General features: G+C 52.3%; 2 protein-coding genes across 15 annotated transcripts in view; both read left to right on the top strand.

The window, feature by feature from the left end:
• RAPGEF1 (Rap guanine nucleotide exchange factor 1) overlaps nucleotides 1-13,299 on the top strand; it is a 159,884-nt gene that overhangs the window by 121,968 nt on the left and 24,617 nt on the right. For 7 of the 14 annotated variants that reach the window (XM_050759739.1, XM_050759731.1, XM_050759733.1 and 4 more), the window contains 3 exons: nucleotides 9,753-10,010; nucleotides 10,872-10,964; nucleotides 12,783-12,871. In XM_050759739.1, coding sequence (XP_050615696.1) covers nucleotides 9,753-10,010; nucleotides 10,872-10,964; nucleotides 12,783-12,871 — 440 coding nt within the window. The remainder of the gene's footprint in view (nucleotides 1-9,752; nucleotides 10,011-10,871; nucleotides 10,965-12,782; nucleotides 12,872-13,299) is intronic. The other 7 variants (XM_050759743.1, XM_050759744.1, XM_050759740.1 and 4 more) reach the window with 2 other exon arrangements.
• Nucleotides 1-13,299, top strand: part of UCK1 (uridine-cytidine kinase 1) — a 117,309-nt gene that overhangs the window by 18,902 nt on the left and 85,108 nt on the right. The window lies entirely within an intron of this gene.

Raw genomic sequence — 13,299 nt, forward strand, 5'->3', positions numbered from 1 at the left:
GCCTGTAATAACTGTCATCTGTTTAAAAAAAAAACTTCAGGCAAGGAGAGTTAAGTGTGTATCATCTTGAGGACTTTAATTTTTTAAAAAGGGTCTGCAGAGCAGCTGGCATCTCATTCTGGGTAAAACAGTCGTTTTCTGAGATGGGCCCAGGTTTCTGTGCATCAGCACATGTGCTCTCAGCAGAAAGCTTGAGCTTCATGCAGACGCTCGGTCCCCATGCCATGGTGTCCCCTCACTGGGAAATGCCAGGCCCAGCTCCTCGGAACCCGGGGTAGGTTCCTTCACTCTGCCCATGTGTCTGCCTCTCCCTTGCTCACTGTTTCTCTCGCTCCCCACCCCCAACCTCCTGGCCACAAACCGTCCCCAAGGATGAGCCATCACAGAGACCGTGGGCACGCTGACGGGCCTAAAGGCCAAACAGGAAAGGGGAGAGATAGAGAGAGAAGGAGAGGAGGAAGAAAATGGAATGGCCCACGGGAGGGAAGTGGAAGACAGTCCCATGGGGCTCTTGGCACCTGTTGGAAACTTTGTTGGAAACAATACGTTTCTGCCATCCTGACCTTTGTCTCTCGTTCCTCCCTGATGCCATCTTGTCTTACTGGCTTTCTGTCCTGGTCAGAGCTAGATCACATTGAGAGAGAAAGAGCAGGGAGCATCTGTGGGCAGAACCCGGTAGCCAAGGGTGGGAGAGGGATTTCTCAAGGCAGCCCCTCCCTGGACGGGGTGGGGGTGTTGGTGCGCAGGCTGGTCGGACCCTCCCTTTGCACGGTCTGCATGGAGTGCTCCTCTTTTGGGGAAAGGACTGTGCCGCTGTCTCCATGTTGCGAAGCCTCCTTGAGGCCTCTGCCTCCCACTGTTACATGTTCCTCCTTGGCCTGGCGTAGCTCATGTAGTACATAGGTGCTTCAGGTTATTTCACACCATTGACTCCTGGACTCTCCTCCATTCTTGGAGGTTTAACAGCACAATATAGTGTACAAGTCTATGCCCTTAAGGGTGTTGTCTAGCAGTCCGTGCCCTTAGGGGTGTAGTCTACCAGTCTGTGCCCTTAGGGGTGTAGTGTACCAGTGTGTGCCCTTAGGGGTGTAGTCTACTGGTGCATACCCTTAGGGGTAGCATCTACCAATCTGTGCCATTAGGGGTAGAGTCTACAAGTTCATCCCCTTTGAGGCAGTTCATCCCCTTTGAGGCAGAATCTACAAGTCCAAGGTTGAGTCTCTGCGGATCTCTAGCTGTTTGCATGCAGGCTTCTCTCCTCACCAGACCCCGGGCTCCCTGAGGTCAGAAATTAGTCCCCATGCCTGGCACATAGCAAACAGGCAGGCAGTGCCCATTCACTCTTGTCCCGCCCCTCTTCTCCCTGTCCCACCATGTCCTACTGATACTGCACAGGGCATTAGCCTTGAGCGCGTCCACTTCTCTCCAGCCTGTGACCACTCGCTTCCTCCCCACTCCCGTGTCTCACCTGGTTGCACTGCAGCTCCTGACTGGCATTCCTGCTTCTGCAGTCAGAGGCCCTCCCTGCTTCTCAAGCCTGCAGCTAGACTAAAATGTCACCACATCCCTGCAGAACCAGGGCCAGCTTCCCTGGCTCTTAGGAGGCCCTCACACTGTTTCTCCCCACTCTACCATGAGCCTGTCCCCTGCACACCTCCACTGCCTTCCCTTCATCCCTTCCCCACATACAAGTTTCTCCTTCCTGCTCAACCCCGTCTTCTTCCCCACCGTGTTTTCTCCTCACTTGCTGTATGAACCTGAGCACACCGCCCCGCCCCAATGCCCTGGGCCCCCCTTTCCTCATCCGTGCAATGGGAGCACAAGGTTTTTATAAGGATGAAAAGCACACGTGATGTAGTACGAGACGCACAACCAGCATTTCATGGAAAGGGAGGTATTAGCATCAGATCTTTCACCACATGGGGGAGGCTGCTGCTTTCCTGTGTAATGCTCCGGTTCGTCTTCTCAGGATTGCATGTCCCCTGAGGAGGGGCATGAGCTGTGAACCGGCAGCTTTGGTGCAGCCTAGCCTCTAGCTCCCATGTAACAGATGCATTGATCCCAGGCTCTGGCCAAGAATCCATTTTCTTCATTTTCCTTCCCTACTGACCTGAGGGTCTTGCTGTTGTGTCTGGGTCGAGAGTTTCCCAGGTAGTTCCTGTCTGCAGAGCCCTTGAAACAGTTTGGCTTCTGCAGTGCGTTCCCCCTGTGCTTTTCCACTCTTCCTGATAGACCCAGTGCTACTCTGAAGTGTGAAGACTGGATTAGATCCTACTCAGCTTGACCCGGTCTTGTGGAAGGAGGTACATGCAGACCAGAGCCCCCTCCAGGTCGCTGCGACCCTCAGGGGGTATTGTAGAGCCACCTCTGGAGAAATGTCCAGCTCTGGAGGAGACGGCGTTACCTTCTGAGCCCAGGAGCGAGCCTGCCTTGCCTTACTGTGGGCAGTAGGGAGTGTGCCCATCTCGAGAGCAGGACTGGTCACAGCCCTGACAGCAGGAGCAGAGCTGAGAGTGCCTTGTGTTGGGGGCTTTCAAAAGCAACCAGTCTGATGCAGCTGTTTCCGCCCTCTGGTTCTAGACTTCGAGAATCTTTTTTGTTTACAGCCTGGCATTTTGGCTGGTCGGTGCCCCTGGACCAGCTTCAGGCGCAGTAGTGTCACTGTAGCACCTGGCCGTGGTTGTACTTCTGACTCCATCTGTGACAGGCAAACTGTCAGGTGGGAGTTCAGTCAGGGTGCTGGGAAAAATTACAGAGGAGAAATTTTAAGATAAAGTTATAGGAAATAGACACAAACCTTCTTGGAAGGCCGGTACCAAAAGCACCCCCATTCCTTGTAAAGGTCGTGTGCTCACACGCACCCTGAGGGCCAGTTCCAGGTCCGGTGCCTCTTGCCTTTACTTCCACGTCGGGCTGCCATCCCCCTATCGAGGGCCTTCCTTACTACTCTGTGATCGAGGTTCACTGCAGTTCTAGAGATGGAGAAGCCAGGAGAGAGAAGCTGAGCCATTTGTTCCGAGTTAAGCTAGAGCCATGGTTGGAATCCAGATCCCCATCATGAAAAATGCAGTGTTAGATTAACATTTTTGAACTGCTTAATTTGCCAAATAAATTTTGAGACCTCGTAAGGCTCGGTCAAAAGAGAAGTGCGTAGGCCGGACGTCGAGAGGCGTGTATTTGTCCTTCATGTTCTGACATGTTACAAAGTGTAGCTACAGGCTCTAAATAGAGTTCTAAGAATAAGTATAAATTAGAGCCCCTGTCAGGCTGTTGAAATGCAAACTGAGTAAAAATAGTTGTCAGACTTCTAGAACTGAATTTGAATCATTTTTCAGTCTGTATTAAATCTTTCTATAAAGGGTTGATGCTATTCAGATCAACACTTAGTGAATTCCAGAGCATCCTAGAATGTATTGGAGGTTTTGCAAGAGTGTAATTTGCCATGAAGCCATTGGCCAAAACGTAGTATTTTCAAGGGAGATACTGTGATTCCAGTTGTAAAAATATGTCACATGAGAAGGAACTTAATAAGGAACTTTTACATTCACCCATCTTCTCCCAAGCAACACATTTTTGTTCTTTTACATCCTTTTTTTCTTAGGATATTCAAGTGGTTTTTAAAAATAAGCTCCACTAAGAAGTTTATTTGAAAAGGGAGAAGATATTTTTTGGACCCAACATAATGCTAATGTTACCCTTCTTTGAGGAGAAGAATGACTGCCTCCTTACCAGGATCAAAGACAAAACGGTCTGTGGCAGATCTCAGTTCAGGTGCTTGTGGCATTGGCCTCAGAACCTAGCACTTGGCTTTGGAACTCATCTTTTGACATTATGTAAAGTGTAGTTATTGTTACAAATTAACACAAGGGCATCAAAGAAGAGGAGTTGCTCCTGGGCCTAAGGTAGACCCTTCTGTAAACCAGTAGTTAATTGGGACTGTAAAGAAAGCGAAGACAAAGCCATAAGTCTCCCTAATAGTTTGCCAAATGGAGTTACAAGGAGTGTTACCAAGCACCTTTCCTGGGGCAGGAGGGTGTCCTGGGAGTGGTCGTACCCCATTTCTATAAGAATCAAATCAGATAAGCTTTTCTCCCCAGGCGATCACGTGGGCCTCGTCAGCAGTTAAAAGCTCAACTTCCTTCCAGAATAGATAAATTAGGGCCCACACTGTGAGGCTCACAGTCCCTAGTTGAAGGACATATGTGCTCTGAGCCCACCGCCAGTGCTGAGCTGTAGCTCCCATTGATTCTACTCTGGGGAAGGAAGCCCAGACCACACTAGAAAAGCAGCTTCCCCTGAATGTGTTTTCTCACAAATGAGGAATAAAAATTTAAACCCGAAAACCAGCTGTCCAATAGCTTATCTATTTTGCTAAGTAGCATCCAAAAACTCTGAAGTCATAAGCCTTGCTTGAGCCAAGATTATGCAGTAATGACCAATTTCTGGCAACTTCTCTTCCCAAACACTTCACCGTGCCAGTGAATCCATCCATTTACATGACCACATTTCCCTGTAACTGGTGGAGCTGACAGTTCTCCAGGGCTTGGAGCTCAAGTCACTGTGGAGCAACTGTTCTGATCAAGGTCCCTCGGCCTGTGTCCCTAACCCTCAGCTGCTGATGAGTAGACAGCCTCCTCTGGCACACGGTCTTTCTGATCAGCAGAGGAATTAAGTGGAGTGGCTGTTATATTGAGGATTCAGAATTGTTCCTTTAAATATCTGCTTTCCTGCTGGGCACGATGGCTCATGCCTATAATCGTAGCACTTTGGGAGGCTGAGGTGGGAGGATCACTTGAGCCCAGGAGTTCGAGACCAGCCTGAGCAACACAGCAAGACCCCATCTCTACAAAATCCAAAAAATTAGTTGTACCTGGTGACACATGCCTATAGTCCCCCCTTTGTCAGAGGCTGAGGCAGGAGAATCAGTTGAGCCCAGGAGGTCGAGGCGACAGTGAGCCATGACCGTACCACTGCACTCCAACCTGGGTGACAGAGTGAGACCCTGTCTCAAAAAAAGAAAGGAAGAAAAAGATCTTTCCTACTTTCTTGCTAAGGCAACACAGGACCCACCCCTAGTCCTTTTTCCATGCCAGGACTATAATAGAGAGAAGGTGTCACCGAAAACTGATGCCTTTTCTAAGTATTTTACTTGTGAGAAAAAAAAAAACTGCTGCCTGGCCAGCTTCAGGCAGCTTTGCCTTTTAATGAATTGGCCACACGCTCGCATATGAGGTCATCGGCCTCCAGCATCGTTTTGACTCCCTTTCAGGGTTGTGTTTCCAAAGGAGCTGGTTGCTGATGCCACCTTTTCCCTGCCTGTCCTGCCGCACTCTGGCCAGTGCACCCCTCTCTGCATCCTGGCTTATGGATCAAGTCTCAGCTCACTGGGCTTTGCATGCCTGGCGTCATAAAGCACTCAGCTAAGGAACTCTCTGCAGAGTTGGTGAGGCTGTACCCTGCAGAACTGTGGGATCGCATGGTTAGGGCCTGTCTCATGTCCAGGATACACAGTATTTCAGAAAACACGAACTGATTGTGATATCAGCCATCCCCACACCACCTCTTACCAGCTGTGTTATTAGGCACGTGGTCTCCCCTCCCAGCCTCAGTATTTTCATCAGTTATAAGAACCGTAAGGCACTGTGTGTAGGTTAATTGAGATGATTCATGCAATGCCTCATCTGCCCAGCAGGAAGATGCAGTAGGAGTAGTAGTTCTCCTCCTCGTGAGGCAATCCCTGCTGTGTTTCGACTGACTGTGTGACCAGGGCTGACATTGGGGGCCAGACACCCCCTCTCCTAACTGGCACCCCTAGATCTTCTGCAGAAGTTTGCAAGTCTCAGACAGGCAGCCCTTCCCGTTCTAAAATCCTCAGCCCAAACAGTCTTATTCTGGCTATAAATAAAAGTTCCTGCTACACAGAGAGCAGCAGCTCGTCAGAAGCAAAGCCGGGCACGAGCCAGATCCTAAAATAAACCCCCGGCTGTGGTGAGGCGGCGTTTCTGTGGAACGGCCCTCCCTGCCTTTCTGCCTGCCCCTGTGGGTAATTGTGATCATAAGGGGCTGGAAGTGTTGCTCTGGAGAATCGGTAGAGATGGGGGCCTGTTGAAAATGGTGTGACCATGAGCCCCGATGCAGCTGCTGGCATCTGCAGAGCCCAAGGGGCACAGCAAGGGCTTCATGGTGATCAGAAGGCTTTCCCTGTGTCTCCCTGCCCCGTGAAGGTACCTTTCCAGTTTGGCTCTTGTCCCAGCATGACTGCATAGCTTGAATACCAGAGTGTGAGCTCACAGCTGCAGAGGGAGGGCCAGGGCAGGCCAGGCCAGGCCCCTTTGTCCAAGAGAGGCCAACTCTCCTTCCTTTCTCCTTGGTAGCTGCCCCCTCCTTGGCAGTCCACACCCCTGGTTGTTTCCCTGAGCCTCCCTCCCCAGTGTCTGGACCTGAACCCATGCAGTGGGTGAAGTTTGCCTCTTACCCATCCACGCTCAAAACTGAGCCGCTGCTGTGAGTCAGGCAATATTCTAGGCACCTTAATTAATAATACGGTGCCTAGACTATGTATTAGGTGCCTACTAAAATACGTATCAGCAAATACGTATTAGGTCCCTACTGAATGCCCCAGTGCTGTTATTTCGAGCAGTTCCTGGGATTGTTTGGAGGGCAGGAGAAGACAGCTGCTGCTGGCCGAGAGGTCGCCCACACCAGCAGCACGCGGAGGACCTGCATGTAGCGCTCTGCGTCTCACGGAACGTCCGCAGAAACCTTGTGGGAGAGGGGCTGCTTTCATCCCCGTTTTAAAGATGAACAGCTTCAGCTAAGGCTCGAGAAGTTCAGTCACTTCTATTAGGGCACACAGGCAGAGATGCCACGAGGGGCAACTGGAGACCGTGCAGTCAGCAGCCGCCCTGTGCCCTCTCCCGGAAGAGGCACCACGCTGTGGGAGTCTGCCCCTCACCTTGTTGAATTAAAACCCACTAAACACACCGTGTGGTTGGTTAGGAAGACACTTCTCCAACTTAGTACATTTTGTGATGACACAAAAGCCATTTGTGTGTGTGTAAATCAGGTGCTAGTTATTGCAGGGCACGTGTAAGCACAGAGTGACTTTACATGGCGCCAATGAGGCTGTGTCAAGACTCCAGAAGGAGCTGGCCTGGAGCATGACTCTTAAACTAGGCGGCAGCAAGACAAGGTGAGCGGGAAGTGTTTAGCAAACTCGTGGCAGTGTCTGGGTGTTGGGAACGAACATCTGGCCGATCTGAGAATTTGGGCTCCTGCAAAAGATTGAGCCACTCCCTGAAACAGTCATGCAAGGGTTTCCTGAAGGCGGCACGCCGTCCTACCGCTCAGCCAGTGCATCCTGCTCGCTGTCTTCTCTGTGGACCTTCCCAGCCAGCGAGGGAGCCTTGCTGTGTGCAAGCGTCCTCCAGAGATGCGATGGAAAACCCAGAAAGCCAAGCCCTTCACCCCGCTGCCATCCCAGGAAGGCCCAGAGTGAGCTCCCAGGCCTGCAGCGCCATCCTGGGTAATTGCTGTGAAACACTGAAGTGTTGCGTGGAGCCTGCTGTGAGGGCTTAGGTGAGGTCGGCAAGCCAGGGTGTACCAAGTAGGGTGTCTGCCCCCCCGAGCTTCTCCTGAAAGAAGGATATGAAGGGAACTTCACTTGTACAGGTACTTGAGTGTTCAGTGCTGGTCGCATGCATGACACTTCCACTGATTCATTTGACCATGGCCGAGGGTTGGCCTTGAGTTTGTGGGTTAGATGGGGAAAGCAGATGTGTAAGTGGTAGTGAGTTCTTAGGGCAGATGTCATGGATCTGCTGTGAGATCTAGCAGCAACTGGAGCTCACAGGAGTGCAAGGAGGGAGGAGCTTGAAACTCTGGTCAGTGCAGCCAGGAAGGGGCCACAGCTGTACACACAGGTGGAACTGAGAGGGTTGTGTTGTCCCTCGAGTTATAGTAGCTCTTTGTACAGGTTAAAGGGTAGCTTTGCCAAACTGCTTAAAGGCCAGCCATGGTGGCTGATCCCTGTAATTCCAGCACTTTGGGAGGCTGAGGCGGGCAGATCACTTGAGCTCAGGAGTTCAAGACCAGCCTGGGCAACATAGAAAGACCCCATTTCTACAAAAAAACCAAAAAGTGAGCCAGGCGTGGTGGCATGCACCTGTGGTCCCAACTACTCAGGAGCCTGAGGCAAGAAGATTGCTTAAGCCCAGGAGGTCGAGGCTGCAGTGAGCCTGGGTGACAGAGTGAGACCCTGTCTCAAAAGTGAAAACAAAAAATGACTTAAGGATGAGTGGCTTTGACCTCTTGTTAGTTTAAAACTTCATTTGTCCTCCTCTTCTTCCTCTTTTCCGTGGGTTCTGAAAATCCCCAACCACAGCAAACACAGAGAATGTGTCAGTGGGTGGCACGCACATTTGTGTTGGGCTTGACTTTCCTCACGTCCCAGCCTCTGTAGTGGGCCAACCAGTGAGCCCAGCAAGGTCTTTGTTTTGTTTAATTTTGTGACTCGTTCATTCACCCATATCTGCAAGGACTTTGGACGTGGCCACCCCCACAGCGCTCTCCACGCTCCCCATGGTGGTAGCAGCATGGTGGCAGGCCTTTGTAGGACACGGTGACATCACATCATTAGGTTCTCTCCACGTGGAGGCTGCTGACCAGTGGTCCTAGAACGCCTCTGTCCCTTCAGCAGCAGAGCCCCAGCCTGGGGTGCTCACTGGACCCCAGAAGCCATGGGATTTGCTGTCACTTCTCAGCACAGTGTCAGACCTTCCTGTCTGATGAGCATCTGGGGGAGTATAGCCTTGTGGCTACAAGGTGGCATCAAAGGTGTAAGATCACATTTGTTTTTATTTGAGATAGGGCCTTGCTTTGTCACCCAGGCTGGAGTACAGTGACTCTTATCTTGCCTTACTGCAACCTCTGCCTCCTGGGCTCAAGTGATCCTCCCATCTCAGCCTCCAGAGCAGCTGGAACTACAGGCACTCACCAGCACCCCCAGCTCATTTTTGTGTGTTTTGTAGAGATGGGGTTTTGCCATGTTGCCCAGGCTGGTCTCAAACTCCTGGGCTCAAGCGATCCACTCACCTCAGCCTCCCAAAGTGCTGAGACTGCAGGTGTGAGCCACCATGCCCAGCCTACTTCGTTTGTTTAAAAAAAAAAAAAAAAAAAAAAAGGCGGGGGGGAAGAAAGAAAAGAAAAAAGAAAGAAAATGAGTTAGGAAGAGAAATGGACTCAGACATCGTTAGCATTTCCATAGTGCAGCTTGCCAGCCACACTTAGGGTTTGAGCCCTTCCTTTCCAAAAGCATTCAAGGTATATTTCAGTGTTTAAAAGTTGCAGTGTTTGATGCTTAAGGAATAAAACCTGAGAGATTCGTCCAGAAATTCAAAATGAGTAATTACAACGACATTGAATTTAGCCGTGAGGTTCCTGAGCAGGCAAGACAGCGATGGACCACACAGGTTTTATTTTCTCTCCCAGCGGAGCATGTGGCCATTTAGACAGCCCTGAGGACAGCGCTGTTCACTCTCCAGCCTCGGGGCCCTTCTCAAGGGAGGAGGTGCTGGGCGTGGGTATCACAGTGGCCTGAGGACTGGGGGTTGCTTGGTGTGATTGGTGGCCCCTGTTAGAGTTACTATGAACGGCCTGTCACTGCGCAGCTACTGCCAATCTAATTACTTTTTCTCTTTTCTGTTTTCTTCCCGTATTCTCGTTTTTGTTTGTTCTCCACCTGGATTCTGTAGTATAAGTCTGTGTTTAGGTCCTACTCCCAGGATTTCGTGCCTCACCACCAAGCTTCCGTTCCGCCTTTCCTTCCGTCTACCTCCTCTTCCTCTCCACATTTCCCACCTGCCCACCAGGCTCAGACCTCTGACTTAGCCGTGCCAGCCATGGCCGGTCCACCTCCCAGCACCGTGGACGGGCCTCTCTCGGCTTCTCAGGAGAGCAGCTTTCATGGGAATACTGTCTGCCTTCCTTCTGAAACCTCTTTCACTGACTCGGTGAGAACTCAGCGCGCACACATACACACACACACACGCACACATACCCCTGCACGTGGGGCTGCACGGTTTTTTAAAAAGCGGTTTCACGGTTCCTGAAAGACACTTCACTAGCAGTCAGGGGTGCCAGCGCGCACCTGCTGGCAGCATTGCTGAGCCGACCGCTACTGAGGGTCACAAGGTGCAATGGTAGCCCATCTGTTTCCAGAGCAGAATTGACTCTTCTATACAAAGTTCTGTCAAACTAGGAATCTGATTTTCCACAAATAGATTAGTGGCCATTTAGAGATGAAGTTATCAGACGCATAAGATACAAAATGCTACTAGCTTTCCATTTAGTTGTCTGTTTTTAGGGAAAGGGTGTCACACACCCCTTTGCAAGTGTGGAGGTGACAGATTCAGGGCAAGTGTCTGTTTGGTTGCCTGTGGTGCCGATGACAGAAGCCTATTAAAGTGCCTGTAGCGCCTCGTCCAACTCAGAAACGCTGCCTTGCCGATTGGAGCAGAGAAGTACATGGGGCAGAGGAAGTGCAGGCAGCGGACCCCACTCCCCAGTGTGTGGGATTGTCTTGATGTGTTGCTTCTTTCCCTGCATAATCGTTTCCCGCCACACTGGGGACCCCTGCCGTCTCCACTACAGTGGGGCCGTCTCTCCAGGATGATTTAGCCCAGGACACCATTGGAGAAGCAGCTGCAGGAGACTTGAGTCCTCTCTAGCGCAAAGGCAAGAGGTGGCAAAAGCAGCTTTGCTCTCTGCACCTGGGGAGAGCAGAGTGCAGGCCGTGGCGTCCCCTGGCCAGCTGTGAGGGCGGGTTGGAGGGCCTGGCCCATGTATCTTTCCTCTCGTCCTGTCTCCCCCAGAGTGAAAACGCCAGTGAGGAAGCTGGTGAGGGTGAATATGTCAGTCTGTATTCCTCTGGCCAGAGCAGCGAGGAGCTGGCTCCCTCTCGAGGAGTAAGTAACCTCGGGCGGCCTCCTGCATGTGGCCTGGCCTGGCAGGGCTTGGGCCCTGCCCTCCCGAGGCCGCTTCCCCCGCACCTGCTTCTGTTGGGCTGAGCCCCCTCCTGGTCACCAGCAGACTGGGCTCCTGCAGGCTGCTGGGAGCCAGCTCGGCCCTTGGGAGAGGACATGGCTTCCAGGTGGAGGTCTGCCCTTTGCTCCTGCTTCAATGCGTGTGGCACTCCTCAGAGCCTGGCCAGATGGGTCTTCTAGAAATCTCTGGGAGCAGCATGGCACGGGCCCCGGCTGTGTATCCGGTGCTCTCTGTGGGGTTCCTTCCTCCCTCATCTTCTGGTGTTAGCTTCATCTTCTGTCCCTCATGCAGAGGGAGGGACTCTTCTCCCCATAGGGCCTTTCAGACCTTCATCTCCCTCCTCCCCAGCATGTCCCATTGCTCCAACACTAACTGCTTCCGAGGAAGCGGGTGAGTCTGGCCCATAGCCCCTGCCGTGGCTATGCACACCCCCTCCTGAGGGAGGCGCAAGGTACCCGACGTCAGCACCGTTGTGACGCTGCTGTCCCAGCTCCCGACCGTCGAGGTACGACAGTTCTATTGAGCAATCCACTTTCCAAGTTCTGCTTCGCCAAACATGAGCAAGTTCAAAAGCTTCAGAAATTGCTCTCCCCACGAGCCCAGGTGGGACAAGTTCCTTGAAGGGAGGCCCATGAGGAGTGGAAGACTCCCAGTGATCCACCCCAGGGCAGGGCCCCGCCCATGAAGAGCTTGGTCACACCCGTTAAGGTGGTTCTCTCAGCACCTTACAGATTCAGAGGCACACAGAGAGCCAGCCCTGTTTCAGACATTAGCAAGCTGTAGAACACTGAAGAGTGTTCACTCTAGTAGGATTTGACCCACTGTCCGTGGGGGCTGTCTCCTCTGCTGACCTGTGCCTCTGGCACCCCCTGGCTCAGCCTCCCCATGGTGAAGTCCATGCGCAGGGAGAGGCCAGCTTTGCACAGCTCTCTCCCTCCACGGTGACGCTTCCAGGGCCCACTGGCTCCTTGCCTCGAAGCACTATTTCTGTATTTGTCCTGCCCCAGTTCTCCATCAGGCCTCAGCAGCAGACCAGGGATGTTGGAGGGCCATGTTGTCACTGAGTAGGGCCAGCCCAGGGACCCAGGAGGAAGTGAGTCTGCCGGAGGAAGAGGGGACTGGCACCCCAGGGCCTGTGCAGCTGGCCCTTTGGGGACTGAACCCTGTTGAGCACTGCAGACCTGAGGACTTCTTTAACTTTAAATCGGCAGAGTGTGGTTCACAACAGCAGAGCCCAGTGGTTAAGGGCACAGGCTTTGCAGGTAGATAGCCCTGGGTTCAAATCCAAGCTCTGCTGTTTATGAGCTGTGTGGTCTTGGGCAGGGTCCTTGACTTCTGACCTCTGTTTCTGTGCATGGAGTGGGGACGATGGTGTTAGCTCACTAACGAAGTCAGATGAGGAGAAGCAGACAGAGCCTTGAGCCCAGCGCCTGGCTGTGCTCAGGGGGAGCGGCTATGACAGTCTTCTTTGAGGAGGTGGTTGAGGTGGCTTTGCCTAGATTGGCAGCTTACAGATGTTACAAATAGTGGCACCTTTCACTTTCTCCAAAGCCCAAGATGCTAGTCTCCAGGGCTGGTGTTTCCTGTGATTAACGGCATTCATCGTTAATTTGTTCACATCTCAGATTGCTCCATAGGAACTTGCACTCCACGGCCACTTGCAGGCAGGAATGCTGGGAAGACAGAGCAGCCCCGCAGTGGGCCCCTGTCCAGAACTCAGCACCCACTCCTCTTTCCAGGAACCACCGACTGGGAAAGACGGACATCCCAGAGATCCCTCAGCAGTCAGCAACGTCCCTGGGAAGGACAGCAGAGACGGCAGTGAGAGGTAGGAAGTGGACCCAGAGGAGCTGGGTCCCCCAAGAGCAGCATACCCACTCATGAGGCCTGCCTGAGCGGCCCCTCCCAGCTGGCCCCTAGGCCTGAGGGTGTCTCAAGTTGAAACTCTTCCTTCTTTCCTTGTTTCCTTTTTTTGTTTTTTAGATACAGAGTATTGATCTGTCACCCAGGCTGGAGTGCAGTGGCACAATCGCAGCTCACTATAACTTTTAACTCCTGGGCTCAAGCGATCCTCCCACCTCAGCCTCCCAGGTAGCTGCGACTACAGGCATGCAGCACCTCACCCAGCTGATTGTTTCAGTTTTTTGTAGAGACGAGGTCTCGCTATGTTGCCTAGGCTGGTCACCAACTCCTGGCTTCAAGCGATCTTCCCACATCAGCCTCCCAAAGTGCTGGGCTTACAGGCATGAGCCACTG

Source organism: Macaca thibetana, chromosome 15 (assembly GCF_024542745.1).
Source record: "Macaca thibetana thibetana isolate TM-01 chromosome 15, ASM2454274v1, whole genome shotgun sequence".
Classification (NCBI taxonomy): domain Eukaryota; kingdom Metazoa; phylum Chordata; class Mammalia; order Primates; family Cercopithecidae; genus Macaca; species Macaca thibetana.